The following is a 21,760-nucleotide window of genomic DNA, read 5'->3' on the forward strand; positions in this document are numbered from 1 at the left end:
GAAAACCACTTAGGGACATACTGTAGTCACTGAGCAGATGTTACTGCACTGGAGGAATATAATCAAATAAAACGGATTTTGAAAAATGGAACAACGCTGCAAAAAAAGAGCCTACGAGTTCACACTGAGGCGTTATCAAGATAACGCTTGTGTATATGCTTAATAATAATAATAATAATAATAATAATAATAATAATAATAAAGGTAGTGCAAAGTATTTTGTCTCACCTCTCCTTTTGCAGCTATTTCAGACCTGCAACACAGAACAGACAGAAATACATAAATCATCAGATGCCCACTTGGGACAAAATATCTGTATTAAAAGCTTTTATAAACATATTTTTAAAAATAATTCCTATTTTCCCTATTAAAATCTGTTCGTAATTGATAGAGTCGACTGTAAATATAGTTAAAATGAGCAACATGGCCAGCGAGGAGGCCTCAGGACGCTCACCCTGCAGCTTCATCAACATCATCAGGCTTGACAGACGCCTTCCCTCCGTCCCTCAGGAACCGGACTATATCCTGGACCGTCTGAAAAGGACAAATGGTTAGAATGAAATGCAAAAGGAGATTCCTTCAAATGTCATGTTCATCATCAAAAAAAAAAAAAAAAAAGAGTTCACCGTAGGAGAAGATCTTCCTAACAGCTTGCTCATGTACTGCATACCATGCTTTGTCAAATCGACTTAAGTATTCTTGGCTTAGCGTGGGCAAGGCGTAATGAGATTAGACTACATAAAGAGCAGCTCCTTAAATATCTTTTTTCTCTGAGGGCCCCCCCCCCCCCAAAAAAAATGTTTCAAGAATCCAGAATAAATCTCGCTGTTCTTCCTTTCTCAAAGCTTAACTATAGACATGTAAATGTCAGCTATGCTTCCCATGCAGAGCAAATAAGACCACTGCAATTTCCTGAAACTGAAAGAGTATATAACCTGAATATATAAAAAGCAGCAAGCAGTTTTCCTTAGGGGTAATTAAGTAATCAGAGCAGATCAACTCCCAGTTTTGTCTTCCTGCCGCTGTGAGCCAGCGACTCACTGCATGTTTGACTGCCTGCTGTACTGGTCTGAAAGGCGTGGGAGGCTTCATACAGCAGGCCTGACACTCTTTCACATCCGTACAATTTCTCCAACTACAGCCTACACTCCTAAGGATTGTGCAAACGAAGACAGGTGTTATGCATATATAGGATTCTTATGCATTTTACTACAAGATGCAGGGCTGCAACTAACGCTTATTTTCATTGTCGTATCTGTTGATTGTTTTTTTTTTCAATTTCTCGATCAGTTGTTTGGTCTATAAAGCCCGAGACACACCAAGCCGATCATCGGCCGTCGGACAGTCTGGCGAGGTCAGTGACTCGAGTCTGTTCGGTGTGTTCCGTGCCGTCGTCCGTCATTTTGGCTGATTTGACATGTAAAATCGGAAGGCGGGCAGTCCGGACTCAATGACCAATCTGATTGGTGGAGTGCTAACCCGGAAATGGCAATCCCGCGAACAGCCTCTCAAAATCGGACGAAAATCTTTTAAACTGACCTTTGTCGATCTGAAATGAAGACAGATTCAGCAACTGCACGGCCTATTTCTCGCTTCAAATGTTTTCAGAAACACGTTTCGGTGAACTATCTTCGTAAAATATGAGATTGTATTCTGAATGAGCCGCCATTAATGCCAGGTTGTAACATCCGGGAGCACGTGTGACGCGTTCGTCCAATCAGCTGCCGGTTTTCATTTTTGGGCGACAACACAGATTAGCGCCGCCTGCTGTTATGGAGACGTATTACGTCTCGTCGCTTTGGTGTGTTCCGAGGCATTTTTTTGACCAACTCGGGGAGACCGATCAGTCCAACTGACTTTTCTGCTGAGGGTCGGCCGTCATGGGCTTAAAATGAAAAATGTCGATCTGTGTTTCCCAAAGCCCAATATGTCCACAACTCAAAAGACATTCAGTTTACTGTCACAGAGGAGTGAAGAAACCAGAAAATATTCACTGTTAAGAAGCTTTTAAGAGTTTTCATTGGTATTCATTAGATATTCTAGCATCTTCATTAGCACTGGAGCATTTTAACCGTTTTATTTATTGTCTCATTGTTGTGCTATTCATTGTCCCCATTATATGTTGTCTGTGGTGTCAGAAACTGTGTGTCATGGATGCCCTGCACTTTTTAATTGCGCAACAAATTTACCTACGGGTAAAAATAAAGTAACCTGACGCTCGAAAAAAGAAAATTTAGACTTTTGTTTCTTAAAAGATTACTCAAACCGATAAATCAATTTAGTTGGAAATTAATTGAATAGTTGACAACTAATCAATTAATCAGCTCTTAATAGATGTGTTTTGTATTTGTTTTGTTCATTTTGATGTATGTGTGCATGCATATTAATTACTGACGTGTTATTGAGTCAGGTGTTTCTATGATTCGAGCCCTTTTATGACCGTTTTTGCAGCTTGTGATGATGTTACAGTGTATTGCTGTCGTGAGATGTGGTGCTGGAAAAAGCTAGGAAGAAGACCTTAGTTTATCTACTGATTGGGATTTAACCACAGACAGATCTACACTATCTTTAGGGTCCTCTTTTTGCTTTGCAGCCAGACTTTGTGTAGTTAAGCATTTTTTTGGGGGGGAGGATCCGATTTGTTGTGCTACTTTGAAAACAAACCAAAAAAAAGTGTTTGTCTGAATAGCTACACGAAAACCTACCCTCCAAGCGATGACAGCAACCACCAGCATGTTGATGGGCAGCAGCAACGTTCTGAGGTAACGTAGAGGGGTCTGAGGGGGAGAGAGACAGAGACACAGTCAGGTACCAAATCTAATATTGCACACTGTACTCTAACCAGCTGTATGCATGGTCACATGCATGACACATGCAACATGCAAACACAAACGTGAAACGTTGTGTTGCTTGGCTGTGTTTTGATGCTTGCATGGCTTCTTATACTGAATGGGGATACTGTTGATGTGTAACTGTGCTAATGTCTTGCTGCATCCTGTAGCTCTGCATGGCTTACTGAGAAAGCTTATTTGTTGCTCTAGCTGTCTGTATGGTGTCTTGTTGACTTCTGTCTGTATAGTTTAACCTGTACTAATGTCTTACGCACAGTCTGTAGCACAGAATCAACTCAAAATAAGCTGCCAGGTTCTGCTGTTAGGTTTCTATTCCCCCATTAAATTCAGAGCACAGATCTGTCTCCCTCCTGCTGTGAGAAAATACCTTCTTTTTTTCCTGATTAAAAAGGAAATGGGTTTCAAACCTAACCACCTGAGATTTGTATTTTTATCAGTGAAAGCTTCAAGCATGACAAATAGGAACTCTGATCGAGGGCCAGATTTTGGTATAAACAGACCTTACCTCCAACTCCATGAAGTCAAATTCTGCAGCACACGTGTACATCAGAGTGTGGAAGTCCTTGTAGCTCGTGAACTTAGACTTGATCAATGCACTGATGTGAGCCTGGAAAAGACAAAAAAAGATCATGTTTTTCTATAGATTTTGCATTTTTTAACAATGATCTAATTCATCTGATAAGTTAATTGTTCAGTATGACCTTTTCTGATGGTGGCATTTTGACAATATAACAGTTAAACAGTTAGCTTCACAAAGCAATCTAAACCTTGGCAGCTAAGTTTTCACTTGAGAGTTGACTACACAATATGACTTGAATATCATTTCTTTAATAATAAATAATACAGTGTGTAGAGTAGTGTGTATTGCTAAACATTTATATGAAGTGATCCACATTTAAAAACATATCTGTGCAACTATTAAACTTTTCGATATGTAGACTTAAACATTATTTTTCTACGTTCCTTCCTCTTTCTAGGAACCCTTCATTGTCATTACTCAGATTTTACGTCAAACATATTATTTAGGAATAGGGTTGGGTATCGTTTGGGTTTTTTCCTATACTGGTGCTAAAGCAATACTTTTAAAACGGTGCCGGTGCCTAAATGGTGCCTGAACCGAAAAAAGAAGGGTACTAAACAACAGTCAGCGACATTAAAGAACGGCTTGTTTATTGCTAAGGCCATGTGGTCAAAATTAAATGATTTAATAATATAGTAATAACTATAACTTATAACAATAACGTATTTCACTAGTAAATTGCTGTTGAACGACAAAAACAACCACCAGATGGGAAAAAGGTATTTTACAATAACTTTGAATGCACCGCGAGGCTACCAGTTTCAAGTGAACGCACCGTCAGTGTTGTTTTTTCCGACAATGTCGGACTGTTAACGTCCCGTTGTTGGAATCCTCTACAGTGAAATTCAGTCATACTTTACACTGTTTAGCTGTCAGCATTTTAACCGTGTTTAATCCAGCTGCTAGCTAACGGTAGGCTAACGTTAGCTGCTGTTGAGAGTGTTAACTAGCGTCACGTGCAGCAATGCAGAACTGTTGCTTCTAACGTCCGTTTTCGGAGCATCAGAGAGCAGCGCAGGCATATCAGTGGCACCGGAATGAGGCACAGAAATCCGCGTTGCTATTCGGTCCGGTAGATACCGGTTGTTAAGGCACCGGTGCCGAATTAGTACCGGGTCTCGGTACCCAACCCTATTCAGGAATATAATCTACTTCAAACTGAATATTAGCAGTTTTTCCAGATACATGTAGTAAAGTTCTCTGGAGCTTACATCATCAGAGGCACAGAGGACTGTAGACAGCATGAATTTGAGCAGAACGGTGGAGCCAACCCAAGCCAAACCCTGCATGAGCTGAGGAGGGAGAAGAGATGCACAATGAAAAGGCTGACATGTGTACACACACACATACACACACACACACACACAACTCAGACAGAAACCTGTAATCAAAGCTTCAAGGCGCTGTGGAGTTGGGAGAAAGCCAGGTAGGCCGTTGTTGACTGGACACAGTGGCCAGAAAATCCAACCAGTTCCAATCTTTTACCTCTTTTAACAACAAACTGATCAAAAACTAAGGCTGCATAATCGACATGTTTATTTTCTGGAGATGATAGTTTCAAATATGAGAACATGGACACTAATAAATATAAACATGTAATATGAGCCACATTTGGTTATTTCTGCCATAAGAAAGTGGCAAAAAATGATGTGTATCCCTCTAAAACACAAGAAAAAAGTCATTTCTACATACCCAGATGACGATGCCAGGTTTAAAGACTTGAGCAAATCGATCCCTTAATGCAATGATTACCTGGAGAAAAAAAAAATACCAAAACAGAATTCAAAACCACAAAAGAAATCATCCATAGTTAACCAAAATGATAAAATACAAACATATGGTTTTGTATTTTCATTTCCACTTTCCTCTGCAATACCATTTACTCAAACAAATGTATTTGTTATTTAAAAAGGAACACGCCAACTTATTGGGACTTTAGCTTATTCACCGTATCCCCCAGAATTAGATAAGTACATAAATACCCTTCTCATCTCCGTGCGTGTTGTAACTGTCTGATGCACCTACCGCTAGCCTAGCTTAGCACAGATCCTGGAGGTAACCGGCTCCATCTAGCCTACTGCTCCCAATAAGTAACAAAATAACGCCAACATTTTCCTATTTACATGTTGTGATTTGTATAGTCACAGCGTGTACAAATAACAACGTCACATGAGACACAGCCATCTTCTAACCGTATACATACTGGGAACTATATTCTCAGAAGATGAAGCACTGCTACTTGGGCGGAGTGATATTACTCCAACTCTGAGCGAACTCCAGGCGAACTCTCTGCTCCTCACCACGGGGCTTCTCAGTTGCTGCTAGCAAATCACTCCACCCAAGTAGCAGAAGTAGCAGTGCTTCGCCTTTCTGAGAATATAGTTCCCAGTTTATATACGGTTAGAAGATGGCTGTGTCTCATGTGACCTTGTTATTTGTGCACGCTGTGACTATAAAAATCACAACATGTAAATAGGAAAATGTTGGCATTATTTTGTCACTTATTGGGAGCAGTAGGCTAGTTGGAGCCGGTTACCTCCAGGATCTGTGCTAAGTGAGGCTAGTGGTGGGTGCGTCAGACAGAGTTACGACACGCACGGAGATGAGAAGGGTATGTTTGGACTTATCTAACTCTGGGGGATACGATGAATAAGCTAAAGTCCCAATAAGTCGGCGTGTTCCTTTAAGACCAGCTGGATACATTAATCAAATTGAAGTTATCTTGACTGACCCGATAAAATCTTGGAACATTAACGGTTGTACAAGCAGCACATCGGACTCTAAAGGTCCAACTCACCCAGATGGAGACTAGCGAGGAGGCGTAGAAGGACGTGAGCAGCATGGAGTTTCCAAACATCAGGACAAAGCAGACGCCGAGAGTGATCTGCAGGATGAGAAGAGGAAGGAGAGGAACGGTCACCTGCTTGATGTGCACAATCTGTCGCTGTGATTAGACAGAACGCCAAACTGAGTCTGGCAGAGCCATCTTCTGCAGGTTTCCAGTTGTTAAGGAAAAAACAAGGGAGCAGCACAACTCATGATTCAGGAGACCTTGATGAATTACACAGGAGCATTTAATGAATTCGCAATTGAGGAGAATTTAGGATGACACAGTACAGTGTGGTGCCATCCCAACTTCTGAAGTTCCCGTCTTCCTGAAGGTGTATTTTTTTATATACTTTATTGATCCCAAATTTTTTTTTTTAATCATGCTGGAGGCGTTAAGTTTAGCAGCAGAACCTTTAAAGCTTTAGTGTGTAACTTTTTCATATTAATGAACGTCTGTTACATTCAAGCCATTGCCAAATGAGTTGCTACAAAGCTAATTAAGACTATCAGCTCCACACAACTCTCTCTGTATTTCTCAGTATGGCTGTGTTCAGACACTGGTGGCGTCTGGTGACTTTCCCATGGAGAAACTCGAGTGAAGGTAATTACCTCTTCTGAAGAGTCCATCACGTTTTTTTAATCCTCCGTGTCCTCCTTGGCTACTAGCAACTGCGTGGATGAGGGGTGGGGGTGGTGCGCGATCACGGAAGCCTTGTGTCAAGCGGACGCGCCGACAGTTTTGTTGTCATCACTTAGAATTCCTCATGGGGGAGACAAAAACTACGCTCTATAGCTTTAAGGTAAACAAAGATATTGCAGGGCAGCCAAATATCTCAGCACAGACAAAATGTTTTATGTGTTCACTTTCTCTATGGCCACGGCAGGGTGAGCAGGGTCTCTTATCACACAGCTGCTACGTCTCCCATCATCTATGGAGGCACAAAGTTGAAAAACTCCGATCCCTGGAAAGGTTATGAGGTTACGTATGTTGGACACTGACCTGAATGACACCTGGGTACTATTGGCTCAACTTACATAGCATGAGTTTATAAGATGGAAATTCCACCACACCAGTGGCCTCAATAAAACACTCCATATTCAACAACAACAACAACAACAACATATCTGCCTCTCGTTAGCAGGAGGCTGGTCTGGGATACATTGTCTTAAGTGTAAAACACTCCAGAGATTTAAACCAATGCAGTAAACTTTGAATACACAGCCACTAGGAAAATGTAATCCTTATTTTATGCTTAATCCCACAGTGTAGTGTGACACAAACGCAAACTCGTTGCATTATGTAGACAGGCACTTATAACCCGGGGGCAGGGGGTACTTCACCAGTTGCCTTTGCCATTTAAAAAAAACTTTTTTTGTATAATTGTAAATTGAATATTTGGGGTGTTTGGATCAATTTAAAAAGGGTCCACTTGGGATCTGAGAAACTGTGATTGTGCAATGTATACTAGTTTTGACATTTTAAAGCCTACACAAACAGTTAATCATGAAATAATACCCAAACACAGTTTTTACAGTTGCTTATAGCATACGGTATCTATACCTTGTCTTGTATTTTGTTCTGTATCGTATTGTTTGCACCGTATGCGTTATTCTTTTTGCCTTGTACCAGGGAAGCACAATTTCGCTCCTCTCTGCACGGTTTATAGAAGGATGTCAATAAAGTCTTTCTTGTCTTAATAACTGACAGATCAGTTGACGATCAAAAGTGACACTGCTCATTAAGACTCATTAACAGCGCTGTAGCTCATAGAGGACACATGCATATCTTTGTGTCTGGATATCACACACACACACACACACACACACACACACACACACACACACACATCGCAGCCAAGCTCTCTAAATTATGCAGAGGCATATGCCTTCCTCTGACACAAATCTCCACCATCTTACCACAAAGGGCCTTCTCCCTATCTGTGGAGCACACCGGGTCCTGGCTAACAGCCTGGCATGCTGAGGGGATTAGGGGGAAAGAATGTGGAAGAGAGGGACCAAACGGAATGAGACACACACATACACACACACACACACACCATCTTTACACATCAACACAGATATTCTTTTGTCCTTTTGTGAAGCGAGTTGCCCACATATCCTCCCTCTTCCATGCTAAAAAGGCAGTCGTGCACATGCAGTGGCATCATTAACGCTAAAGAAAAGTCATTCCTGTCTCGGCTGGCGTGTCGTCCTCCCGGCTCATGAAATTCTTCCGGCCGAGGAGCTGAGTGAGATAAGGCGAGCCGAGGCAGAGCACATTACAGCTCAGAGGATAGCAGCTGGGAAGACTTTCACTTATGTTGGGCACAACACATAATCCTCTCACACACACACAGTGAAAGCTAATGCACATTTGTGATATACCAAACTACTGAGCAAATCGAAACAAACCACCGAAAACCTCTACTCGGGATAACTTCGCGTTATGTCTCACCTGCACAGTTTGATCATTTGCATCTTTCCTTTCCACGTTTGAATTCTTCTTTAATTAAATTGTTGTATCTGTCTTAGTAGTTTAGTTGCTTAATTGGTGTAATTATTTCCACGGTTTATCAATCCAAGCTACAGAGGTGCCACCGCTTGATGCACCAGTAACAAATAAATATATAAAGCTATAGTACGTAGTTTCTGTCGGCCCCCCCCCCCGAGGAAGTAATGACAATACCACCGTTGTTGCATCCACATGACACAAGCCTTCCGTAATCATGCACACGCACACTCACTCGAGTGAGTTTCTGCGCGCGAAAGTCACCCGACAACAACAATTTCTAAACACAGCCATGCTGAGAAACACACAAAGAGTTTTGTGAAGCTGATAGTCTTAATTAGCTTTGTATCAACTCAACAACATTTTGGCAATGGCTTGAATGTAACGGACGTTCATTGATATAAAAAAAGTTACGCACTAAAGCTTTAACACTCTGATGGATGGATGGACTGAAAGGTCATCTACTGTACCATATGAGTGACCAGGATGGATTGCATCTTGGCGGCGCCGAGGTAACCCAGGATGTAAGAAGCAAACAGAGAAGCCACCTAGAAAGGAAACAAAATCAACAACCATAACAATATACTCCAGGAAACATAATCTGATTGCTTATTTGCTTATTTATTATTTGCTTTAGCTGTGTCTACCACACCAAACAGAATATGAAAATATAATTATTAATTAGAAAGTTGTAAGATGATTATATTTTACTTTGAGTTTATAAATACAGAATTTAAATGCAAACATGAATAATCAAGTTGTAATAACTAGGATTCTGTAAGTGGCAAATTCCAGCTCCCATAGCTACAGTATGTACAGGTTGCATGTCTGTAATTGGATCAAGGTATCATAATACTTTAGAGATTAATACCAGCAAATCCATAGTAATGTCATTAATTTGTCATTCTAAAAACATTTAAAAACCAGCAGAGTGTACTTTGTATATCTAGTCGCACTCCTTCCACAATGAGGAGTATGTACTGAGCAGTGTGGGCGGACATACAGTATTTGTTATGCACACAGTGGATGAGGAAGACAGGCTCAATTAGCCGCTGAAAAGAACAAAACAAAGCAATAATAGCTGTTAAATAACTCGTCTCGTGTACATAAAGCTGCAGTGCCCTGAGGGGGCCGCCGACAGCGTGGGCTTAACTGCTGCCGAGCACAGACGCTCGCAGCAGTGACCCGTTCATTCTGGAGTCGTGCTTCAAACTCCGGCTACTCCGTCTGTCAGCCTACACTCTTTAACCCACCACTTCTTTCTTTAACTTGCGTGTCTGCATCTCTTTTTCAGTCTCAACTTTTTCCACTCGAATATGCTAATGATTTCAAAATGCATACGTTCCTACTGTTTGTTATGAGAGGTTTATGAAACAAGGATGTAAATGGTGTATTCTTGTAATTTCATCAGCTCTGTCCCTTTTCTTTCCTGCCTCTTCGCATCTCTCCCACCCTGGCTAACTTCTGCAATCTATGCACCTTCCTTACCAGAGTCCTCTGTTCTCTCCAAGTCTCTATTTTCTCCCTAATCTCTCTGCCCCTTCTGCTTTCTTCCCACATTCTCTCTCTCTCTCTCTCAATGTCTCTCTCTCTCTCAATGTCTCTCTTGCTCTTCGTTTACCTGAGTGAGCAGCACAAACTGGGCGAACTGCCAAGGCAGCATAAAGCACAAATTGGAGATGCCCAGGGCGACCATGGCCGTCCTGCTTGGGTTCCGTGTCCTGGGGAGAAAAGAGAGACAGAGGAGGGGAGAGAAAAAAAAGAAGAAACATAGTGGTTAGAGAGTGTGGCTGTAGAAGAGATAAGAGAAGATGCATTAAGACGACAGAGAAAACGCACACACATACACATTCAATTTCCCTCTGAGTGTACTACAAAGCCCCGGTTATGCACTGAGCCAGCCTCAGAAATACGACACAGAGTTCATTCTCATTTTAAAGCTGGTGGTGGAAGGAGTCACAGTTTATTGACTACACTCGCATAACACAAGGCGGCGTCCGCTAGTTGATGTGCAATGAGAAAGATTACTAGTGACAAGTACATTAGCTCAGCACGCTGCCTGCTTCAGTGCACGATTTAGCAGACGCAAGCTGAGCTTCACCCCAGTGATCACAACACACAGGGACAATTGTAGCACGTCTTACTTTAATGTGACAAGGAAACAGCTGTTTGGTCATGTTTTACTTCTGTTGTTTCAGGGTGTTAAAATGAAAAGAAAACCAGATGCCTGTCCATGTTTTTTGTTTTTCTTCCAAAGATTTCAGGCACCAATATACAATAAGATCTGGAGAGTGAATACCAAAGTAGTGCACTGTACATTGATCCACCGTGCCCCATGAAACGTTAGATAGCTGCATGTTTTATTAGATGATCAAATTTAGCAGTGTGTGATGACACTGGCAGTGTTTTCCCTAAGTTTGAGGAAGACTTGGGTGCACGTATTTGACAGAGGGTTTAGGGGTCCTCCCTCAAGAAAATGTTACGTTTTTCAATAAAATATTATACATTACAACATGCAAACAAGCAGCACAGAAGATCATTGGCTGCCCTCTCCCCTCCCTGATGGACATCTACTCCTCCCGCTGCCTCAGCAGAGCAGAAAACGTCACCAAGGACCACTCCCACCCTGGCTCTGATCGGTTTGACCTGTTGCCCTCAGGGAGGCGCTACAGGGGCATCAGAACGAGGACTAACAGATTCAAGAACAGTTTCTTCCCAAACGCCATAACCACTTTGAACTCACACATGCACTGACTTCACAGTTTTACCCCCAACCCCCGGACTTTCTTCCACCCACATACTGTGCAATATATACTTTTGATAATATTGAAAATTCTGTGCAATTCCATTACTGTGCAATATCATTACTTCACACTGCATATCGCACTGTATATAAAACCATATCTTTCTTTATATTTTTTATATATGTATATAGCGTCTCAGAACTATGCACCTCCCCCCTTCTTTTGCACTACTTATTTTATCACGTTACATTTCTCCTACGTACATGTTGACACTGGAAAAGGAGTTGCTTTTAATCTCATTGTACATGTGTATAATGACAATAAAAGGCATTCTATTCTAAACAACATACATTTTGGACCATTATCATTACCATATCTGTGTCTAAACGTTGGGAATCCAGATAGTTTTGATGCTTACATTGATTCTATAATCTTGGCTGCCCCACAAGGAGTAATGTGGAAGAAATGCATTCCAGGCTGTTACGGATGCCAGTAGATGAAAGACTAGCATGCAGCCTGATGGTATTTTTAAAGAATATTTGTACATTATGTAAACCCACCAACCTGTTCTCGCAGCTATTACCTACCAATGATAGACATGGTTATGATACCAGACTGGCTGTAGGTTATTGCTTTACTCTGCCAATGGCCAGAACCAATGCTCTTTAAAAAATGGTAATATATATAGAGCTGTAAATATTGGAACAGCCTCCCCCCACATTTAATCCTAATGGGAAATACTTCAAGCTTCAAAAAGAAACTAAGAGAAGCTGTTATCAGCAAGGAGTTTAGGTTACCACCGGTTGGATTCTGTTATTCATTTCTTTTTTATTTCTTTCTTTACTATACATTTTATTTCATGTTACCGTTTTCTTTTGTTGTTTTTATAACATGAAAACCATGCTACTGTGCCTTTTGTTTTACAAAATCCAGGAGGTTTTCATTGTTCTAATGTAACATGTATTTTGCTTTATAATATTTGTTTGTCTTGTGTTGGACCCCAGGAAGAATAGTCTTCACTAAAGGCGATGACTAATGGGGATCCTTAATAAACAATAAACTATTTTACATTCATTCGGCTGAGGTGCTTCCTAAAATGGCTTGGGTGCTGCACCTAAGCCTTGGCAATGCGTACTTTAGGCGCACTCACTGCTGAATAAAAAACAAACTTAAAGAAATCAAATTAGTTTTTTTATGTTGTAATATGGATAATTTGCTAATAGGGTATAAAAAAAGAAGACTGCAGAAGCAGGATAATCTGGACCACTGTGATTTTGAGGCAGAGATGCTGGCGGTGAGTTTACCGTAGGATGTAGGTGAGAAGAAGCATCTGCAGGACTAAGAAGGGGTAGGCAAAGCTCTCCCTCAGAGGCGGAGTCCACATCACACGAGTGCTCTAACAACATCCATGACAAACAGACAAAAACAAACAAACATGCACAATAAAAAGCAAGGAAATTGGAGAGAAGAAGGTGGGAGGAGGGACTCGGCTTTAAGTGCCAGCTGAAACCAACTCTAAGCTCCTTCGATGGATAAAATGAGCCCCTCTACTTTTCAGTAACATACAACCAGAGAGACTTATTGCACACAATTATAGTATGAAGCAACAAGCGGTTAGCTCTCCTGACTCACTGACACAGTTAGGGTAGTGCACTTACCTCGCCGTGATTGAAGAAAAAACACATTGTGGTAACAATGCCGCCCAGTCGACTGCCACTAGACGGGAAAAATGGAAAGCGAGGACAGAAGATAAGGGAAGCAGAGAGTAAATGACAGATTCAGAAAGGAGCATCCTCCATCTCATGTTTCAAATACATATTTGACAGGAGACAAACTGCTGTACTCTGTTAACTGTATTGTGTCTAGGTCTGACAGCTGACTGCGGAGCAATGACATGGCCCATAAAAATCCATCACCTCGGCTCCGATGCCCACCTGAGCGTGACAGCAGTGAGAGCGGAGTTACCTGAGGTAGGCGCCGTAAATGAAGAACAGGCTCATCATCGCGCCGTTCAGCAGGAACACAAAGGCCACGTAGAAGTACGCCGGGTCACCCATTCCTAATGTGCCACACACACACACGTTAGTTACTAATGGAAACAAGCACTGAGGAGACTTAAAACAGTGACAACGATTTTAATGATCGTCATTTATCAACCCCAAAAATGCCATACATTGACTGGTTCTCTCTCTCTCTCTCTCTCACTTTAAAGTGTCACTAAATTCTGATAATATAAAGACTATACAAAGACACACAGTTCTAACCAATTCAGAAGAGAGGAAAAGCTTACGTCTATGTTCTTAAAACTTCCCTTAACACACCTGTGTCTTTATTCAGTTTCTGTTACAGTCTGAAAGTAGCATGCACAAAGTCTCCTCAAATCTGTATGTTAGGTCAGTGTGCAGAAATAGCCCATGAAACGGGTAGTGTCTCTGTAGAGCTCTTGGCCAGGATGACAAATTCATGGTGCTCTGCTCTTCCTATGAGGATGCCACAAACCCCAACCAATCACCTGCTGCAGGCTTTCTGTGGCCTGTTTTTATCTTCAATTTATTTATGTGTTTTAGAGGCATATGCTGTGGCTATTTTTGTGATTTTATTTTTAAAATGAGGTACATTTTTGCTCAGTTTTTGTGGAATGACATCCAAGTCATATGAAGAGCGTATCGGAGTGTTATTTTGTACAACAGTACACTTGACAAATCCATTTTATGCGTTTGTATAAAGATATAGTAAAATCCGTGCAACTTTTGAACTTTGGTCTTCCACCACTGAAGTGACTTAGGCCCTGTTTACACGAATACGCTCGCGGGTGAAAACTACTAAATATTTGATCAGATGTGCCTTTTGTTTAGACGGCGACGGTGTTTTTGGGGCTTAAAACGCAAAAATGTGAAACCGTGTGTGTGTGTGTGTGTGTGTGTGTGTGTGTGTGTGTGTGTGTGTGCGCATTGTTTGGAGCAGTAACTCCACCTCCTCGTCTGTCCAGAGGAAATTGTCAGCTTTTGTTGTTTGCTTCGCACTACTAGGGAGAGGAGAGGGAGAGAGGAGGAGGAGACAAGTAGAAGGAAGGTGCGCGGAATACATCGCATTTCACACACTTTTGCGTCACCATATGCACGCAGATTTCCCCCCCTTAGCGCTCGTCTAAACGTGGAATAAAAAGTGAGAATGCAACGCCACTTTTGCGTTTTCCCTTCAGATCGTTTCCGTCTAAACCAGGGCTCTTTTGTAGGCCAAGTGGAAGAGAAATTTACTTGCCCCACTGGACAAGTTAAAACTCAAACTAAATAAAATGCCATGTTACTTCACGTTATGTGCCACTCATTACGTCTATGTTGCCGATTTTATTTTACCGATTTGAAACAAATACATTAACTGACGTTAGACCCAGCGGCAGCTGGTCAGCGGACCGCTAACGTTAGACCCAGCGGCAGCTGGTCAGCTCATTCTCTGTGAGCAATGCAGCATGAAAGCACGGCCGAACCAGCAAGCCAGCCAGCCGGTGTTAGTTGGCTAACGTTAGCTTGCTAACTCTGCCTTAACGTTACCCCATCACCACATCGTTCACAGAAAACGAGCCGAATACAGTTGTCACTCGTGGCGATAGCAATGTGCTTTGTGTGGATGAAGCACCAAGTTAATTTGACTGATTTAGCGGCTGGCTCTCTGCCTCGTAGCGTTACTACTCCACTGCTTGTTTGTCCGTCAGTTATTGTAAAACCTCAGCTCTGCGACTTGCCGGATTCAATATCAGATAATAATCAACTGTAAAGTAGCTACACATTTTAAAAGGAAAATCCATTGTTATGTCTACAAAATTGTTTTAGATATGTAAGTTCAAGTCACCACTACCTCTGGTGATACACTGCACACCGGCGTGCAACGTATTACTTTGTATTATGGAGTCTGGAGATCCTTTTTTCTTGTTGAAGGGGAAATCTATTGTTGGGACACATTTGTTTCTACTGTTTCAACTGAATTGTATTAATGTTGATAGTGTTTGGATGCTTTCCAACGGTTTGTTCGAATTCTGCATTAGTAAAACATTATAAAATGATAAATCTTTACCCAGACAAGTGACTTTTCTGCATGGACAAGAGAAATGTACATGTACTTGTCCAAAGGACAAGTGCCTCAAAAAGTTAATGTCAAGCCCTGTAAACATAGCCTTAGCTTGTCTGCGTGCTCCATCAAACACTTTTGGCCATGTTTTTATAAGTGGGATGCCAGTTAGGGCGGAAACCTCTGCTGTGTGTTACGCCCTGTCAGGCAAGGCCAACAGAGAGAGTTAGCAATGACATCGACTGCAGTTCACATGACATTTTAAGTTGCGAAACAAAACGGTCAAAACGTGGAAGATAAAATAAAAGGTTAGGGTCTGGTGGCCTTGTGGTTAAAACACATATCATATACTGTGTGATCTTAAAGTCCCTGGTTCGAATCCAACTTGTTTCAGGCAATTCCCCCTCTATGTCTCTCTCTTCCACACACCAGTTACCTCTCAAATAAAGCACTGCCAGGAGAGACTAAGGATCAGTTTGAATCGGACTAGAGGTTGTTTTTACAGGGCAAGGAAGAAATATAAACCAAACTCTCTCTTTGCAGACGGAAGTCTATAAAGATCACATACTATAGATCTCATGTTTAGATTACACTAAAGTAAACTGAAGTAAAATGTTGCCTTTCTGCATCTCACAAAATAATGTACCAGCTAACATTTACAGGAAATGTTCCCACTTCTCTGACTGTTAGCTCTTATGCAAGGCAGCGTGTGCGTCAGGTTTGTGTAAACATTGTGAAAAACAGCCTGAGTACATCGACCCGGCGGTGCCTCGCTTTCACTAATGAGACTGACAGAAACACACAGATAGCAGCTCTGCAACCGAAAGCTGACAACAGTTTTTGCTTGTTTACTGTCAGCGGATTTATCCGTCTCGGAAATGTTCCTGCGAACAAATACCAGAAACCTATTTGTCTGTAATAGGTTAAAAAGCAGTTTTCTTTCCCTCAGGGCTACTATAATAACCTGGCTGTGTTGTTCTAGCAATTCATTTAGCTGCCATTTAGATCCTTAATGTCATACCTTTGCTTGATATGCCTGACATGAATGTGTGAGCTTTGCTTTGTCAATCTCAGAATTCCCTCACCTCAATTTATTTTCCATTTCAATTGATAATAACGCTGAAATAATTAGCTGATTAATTGACGACTGGACAGAGCCAGGCTAGCTGCTTCCCCCTGTTTCCAGTCTCTATGCTAAGCTTTTTGTCATTCGATCCGATTTCAAGTTGAACGTATGTGAATGTTGTGCTGTGGATGGACGAAACTAGCAATTTGATATCATCTTGGGCTCTGGAAATTTTGCCATACATTTTCATAGACTAAACAATTCAAGAACAATTCAAGAAAAGAAAAGCATTAGACATATTAAGCAAAAATATGTTGTGCGTTGCCTTTTCTTCTATTCCTTCTGTAAAATGTATACATTTTCTCTTAACTGACAAATCCCCGTGAGGCTGTTTTGACTGCATCTGTCCACAACTGAAGAAAATCATCAAAGTCTGTGAAGAAATTAGTCATCCAGTCAATTCAGCGAGAGACTGTGTGAGTATTTTAAATGTTAGTGTAGCTCCAGGTCGTAACAGTGAAACTATCTGCCTGTGTAATGTAGACATCATTCAACCTGCTGTCTGTGTCTGTGTGTGTGTGTGTGTGTGTGTGTGTGTGTGTGTGTGTATGTGTATGTGTATGTATGTGTGTGTGTGTGTGTCCGCCCACAAATGAGAGTGTTTGCAGATCAGACTGCATTTCCAAGGCAACAGTCCGTACCTTCACAGCTGTCCACAGGACTGAGTCCCTCTCCTCTGTTGATGGACCAGCACATCTTTGTGGGGATCCCAAAGTATCCCATTACACCGGTGTACATCCGGTACCAGCCTGCCAGGACCACCTGGGGAGCAGAGACGGATGAGAATCAGTGTGAAGCCTTTTTAAAACACGTTGTAAAGACCTGTCTGTCTGTGTACCGATTCCATTATATTCCCTGCCAGCATTAGGTCCTGTTCAGACAGAGCGTGTTTTAGTGCCATGGGGTGGCTTTTTGTAATTGTTTTCAATGAGAGTGAAGCGTTTTGCTTGCTGCTTTTGCGCTGCTCTGCGCCTCACGTTTTGTTGCCGAAGTGCCCTGAACATCTTGAGTTGAAAAAAACTTCAACTCTGAGCAGGGAAAAAAAAACATCCAACGGCATTTAACTCTTCCCAGGAAATATCGGTTGGCTGATGGCTGCCTAGCAAGAATAACAAAAAACTGCAACTGGCCTGATCGGGGCATCTTCCACCACACTTCGCGTTTTGCAACCTGCAAAAGCCACGGTATTCAAAAAAAAAAAAAAAAAAACATTAGGCAGTGGAAAGCCCAAAGCACAATGCGTCCAGATGCTTATGCTGCTACCAGTCACACTTCAGACCTTACACTAGAATTATTATAAAATGTTGTAAAGGAGAGATATATATCTGCACAGCTAAAGAACTTCTTCCTAAGAAAATGTCAACCCTCAACTTCATTTTGCAAGAGATGGCGCAAATGATTCATTTCACATCTAACTTTTCTTTCAAAATTGTTGTATCTAATGCAGGAATAAAGAATAATGTCTAGAGATCCGGTGTGCCTAAAGTTAGGGCAAAATATTACTACGTTTTTAATAATTTTAAAGTTATCTCAAAGATCTGCTTCCTTCTCTTTGGCGGCGCCTATATAATATATAGATTACATAATAAGCGGTAGTCAGTCAGTTGCCACCTGGGCCGTTTACTCGCAACCCATGGAGACTGGAATAGTAGGGCTGGGCGATATGGAGAAAATCAAATATCACGATTTTTTTGACCAAATACCTCGATAACAATACCGCAACGATATTATAGTATTGACTATTGGTGCTTTCACAAAATATTTAAACAATGAGATTTTTGATAAATAATCATCAGTAATGTGGATATAATGACTAAGTGGGTAAAGGCAAATAACAGAACAGTTACAACAGTCTGGTAAGTTCAGAAAATGACATCACTTTACTGTAATGTAGCCTTTAAAACCAGGAAAAGACATCACTTATGCCATATTACGATATTCAAAATCTAAGACGATATCTACTTTCATATCACGATATCGATATAATATCGATATATTGCCCAGCTCTATGGAATAGTCAAAAGAGTATGCTGCTTCACACACACAAGTGAGTTAAAGAGCAAGTCTGTTGCGTTATACCCTCTTTGGCGGACCAAACACTGCTTTGTGAAGCGGTCATTAACTGTGTGTTGCTTGTGATTTTTCCCAGAAATGTTGCCACACACACCCAGTTCGCAATACTGCAAACGCAAGGGCTCATCATGGGGCCATCGGTTCAATCACCATTGTGTTATCGACAATAGATCATGACTTAACAGACATTTATTTAAATGAAAGTTTTCAGGATTATTAATTTAAAGTCTGATAACAGAAATGCACTACAACAGCATGCCAAATCAGCATTACCTCTGGATAGAGATTGAATCTCTTCAGTGTGTTAATAACCAGGGGGTACTCTGTCAGCCGATCGTTCATGACCATGTGGAGGCCATCCAGGAAAGAGGGAGCCTCAATGATGGTCTTGTAGTAAGAATAATACAGACCCTGGAACCAAAAGAACATAATTAATACTTGATTAACTCATACATAAAAACTCAAAATTAGAAAGAAATTTAAATAAAAATGTCAAGGCAGAGAGAGAGAGAGAACAGCGTGATACAGAGAGAAAGAGACAGCAGACAGTCACTAGATATAACTCCGCCACAACAAACAACTCAGACAGAGGAAACAAAAGTGAGTCAAACAGACTCAGCAGATGGCAACAGTTCGCAGCACATTTGGTACTGTAGCACACAGCAGGGGCGAGGGAAGAAAAATATTCAGTTTGCATATGATAAAATCATCACCTTTACTGTCTCACATCTCTTAAAAGGGCATGAAGCTTGTGCTACATGTTGAATAAGAATGAGAACGGAAAGTGACAGAAAAGAGATGCCACATAAATTAGGAATGCACCAACATTTTGTATATTGTTAGAATCACAAAGATTCGTTTTGAAGGGCCAGTTCAATATTGTTTGTAATATTGTGGGAGGATATGATTTTCTCTGAATTTGCAGATGATAATGAGTACATCCCATGGCCCTTATTTGATAGCTCTTCGACTCCTCGGTCCTTGGCTGAACCGGGAGTTGTTCTGTCCCTTCTTGGTGAAGGCCGTCTCAAAGCATCGAGGAAGGATCATTGAGGAGCTATAAGCAAAGATACACGAGAGCAGCCTTCCTGGAAGCCGTGCAGCTGAAGGAGTTGCTAACTCCGCCCAAACAGTTGACGAATTCGTGCAACGCTTCAGAGGAAAGGACGTCTCATCCCTCTAAAACACATTTGCTCGTTGTCACCTTTGTTCAACTCTTCTTCTGGTTGTTAAATAGAAACAGTGTTTGGAAATGCCAATGTCATTACTCTAGCGCTGTGTCATCACCTTGTTTTGTACAACACCACAATACCAGATTACAAACTGCATCATCGCTCGCACACGCTTCTCTCTGCTCAATATTTATTTATAACACACACATTGGAACTGTGACACTGCATCCTTTTTCAAGGCTGAGTGTAACAGAAGGTGTATGTACCTATGGCTGCAACTCATGGTTATTTGTATTATTATTTTCATAATTAATTCATCTCTTCCTTTGAAAACAAGCCTATAATAAGCATTACCAGATACACCAGTCTTCAGGATTCTAAATGAGGACACTGCCTAAGACGCTATGCACTTAAACTCAAACAGTACTGGCTTATTAGTGCATACCTAATACAAAAAAAAAAGAAAAGAAAAAAAAAAAAAATGATTTACCATTTCTGTCCGGAAAGCCATTTCTTTCTCCAGGTTTGACAAGTGTGAAAAATGTCTGTCATTCTCAAACAGCTGTGAGAGATGATGCCTAACCAAAGGAGGAGAAATATGTGAGCCAAGAGCTGCATCCACAAGTAAACACAGCAGTGATGCATGAGTAGTAATAACATGCTGTGAGAGCAACTCACCAGTGGAGATACCCAGTCAGAGCAGCTGTGGACAGAGAGAATCAACTTTAAGTGCTGCAAAAATAATGCTTCTTTATGGTCCCGAAAGAAGCCATAAACACACGGGTGAAGGCTTATACAATGTTGTGGGTGGCTACGGTGGTGCATATTGAAGAGAAATCATGATAACATTAGCTTGACCCTTGCCAGAAAACATGTTAACACGTGTGGAACTAACATGTCACATACGCAGAGAGGAACACGGACTACTTTAATGCGATTGAAATGAATAGCAACAATAGGTAGCTAACGCTGGTGAGCTAGCGTTCAGGTGAGCTAACGTTAGCCAACTAATCAGCAGCGGAAATAACTTAATTGAGCGGAATTACTCGTATAGACTACGTTAGCAGCCGTTAGCTAGGAGGAGCTAGCTGGCTAACAGTCCTAACTTACCGAGGAGAAGAGTGATTCCCAGCTTCACGGCTCCAGAGGGAGTTAGCCCAAGCTTGTGCCTGATGCCCGAGAGCCCGTTTGGATGGGAGCTGTTGAAAGCTTTGCCCTCCCTGCCTGGTCGCCTAACGTTACTTTTGCCAGGGGGCGAAACAAGCGGGCTCTTGTCGCGGTCAGTCTGGGTCGCTGCACTCTTCCCGGACTGTTTTCTGTATTTAGCCACCATGATCTCCAGGAAGAGTCGAGGTTAGGCAGTGAGGCGCCGTTGAAAAAAGAACCCGAGGGGTGTGAGCTAAGCAGCACCACAGTTGCTCGTATCTGGTCCTCGGATCTGCCCCTTTACTACCTGAGTGATGCTTTCACTGGTTCCTCGCTTCAGACACTCGTAGAAATCTTATGAAGCTTCGCCCCCGTCTGGCCGTTTAGCGCCCCTGCAAAGAGCTTCTGGTGGTCACCATGACAACGCCAAGTAGCGACGTAACAATACGTTACATACAGTACAGATGTATACAGTTGACTAACTCTACAGGTTTTTTTTACAAGGAATAATAAAGTATGCCTCCTTATATATTATGTCAAATAAAAGTAGTGCAGTAAAAAGTACAATATTTCCCTCTGAATTGTAGAGGAGTAGAAGTAGGCCTATAAATTATCACAAAATGTAAATATTCACGATTTTGAATGCAGGCCTATTTCTACACTG

The 21,760-nt window shown here is 41.5% G+C and overlaps 1 protein-coding gene across 1 annotated transcript in view; it reads right to left on the reverse strand.

Moving 5' to 3' along the window:
- The window catches only part of dpy19l1l (dpy-19-like 1, like (H. sapiens)), a 29,325-nt gene extending 7,874 nt beyond the window's left edge, over window positions 1-21,451 (reverse strand). Inside the window, exons 1-17 of the mRNA XM_078252154.1 lie at window positions 21,061-21,451; window positions 20,629-20,653; window positions 20,441-20,528; window positions 19,052-19,189; window positions 17,347-17,467; window positions 13,480-13,573; window positions 13,173-13,230; window positions 12,819-12,910; window positions 10,392-10,491; window positions 9,241-9,318; window positions 6,230-6,316; window positions 5,125-5,184; window positions 4,644-4,724; window positions 3,358-3,459; window positions 2,706-2,777; window positions 455-534; window positions 229-253 (exon numbers count right to left, since the gene is read on the reverse strand). Of these exons, the coding sequence (XP_078108280.1) occupies window positions 229-253; window positions 455-534; window positions 2,706-2,777; window positions 3,358-3,459; window positions 4,644-4,724; window positions 5,125-5,184; window positions 6,230-6,316; window positions 9,241-9,318; window positions 10,392-10,491; window positions 12,819-12,910; window positions 13,173-13,230; window positions 13,480-13,573; window positions 17,347-17,467; window positions 19,052-19,189; window positions 20,441-20,528; window positions 20,629-20,653; window positions 21,061-21,283 (1,524 nt within the window). The 5' untranslated portion in view covers window positions 21,284-21,451. The remainder of the gene's footprint in view (window positions 1-228; window positions 254-454; window positions 535-2,705; window positions 2,778-3,357; window positions 3,460-4,643; window positions 4,725-5,124; window positions 5,185-6,229; window positions 6,317-9,240; window positions 9,319-10,391; window positions 10,492-12,818; window positions 12,911-13,172; window positions 13,231-13,479; window positions 13,574-17,346; window positions 17,468-19,051; window positions 19,190-20,440; window positions 20,529-20,628; window positions 20,654-21,060) is intronic.
- Window positions 21,452-21,760: the final 309 nt, after the last annotated feature.

The sequence above is a fragment of the Sander vitreus genome, chromosome 6, assembly GCF_031162955.1.
Source record: "Sander vitreus isolate 19-12246 chromosome 6, sanVit1, whole genome shotgun sequence".
Lineage (NCBI taxonomy): Eukaryota > Metazoa > Chordata > Actinopteri > Perciformes > Percidae > Sander > Sander vitreus.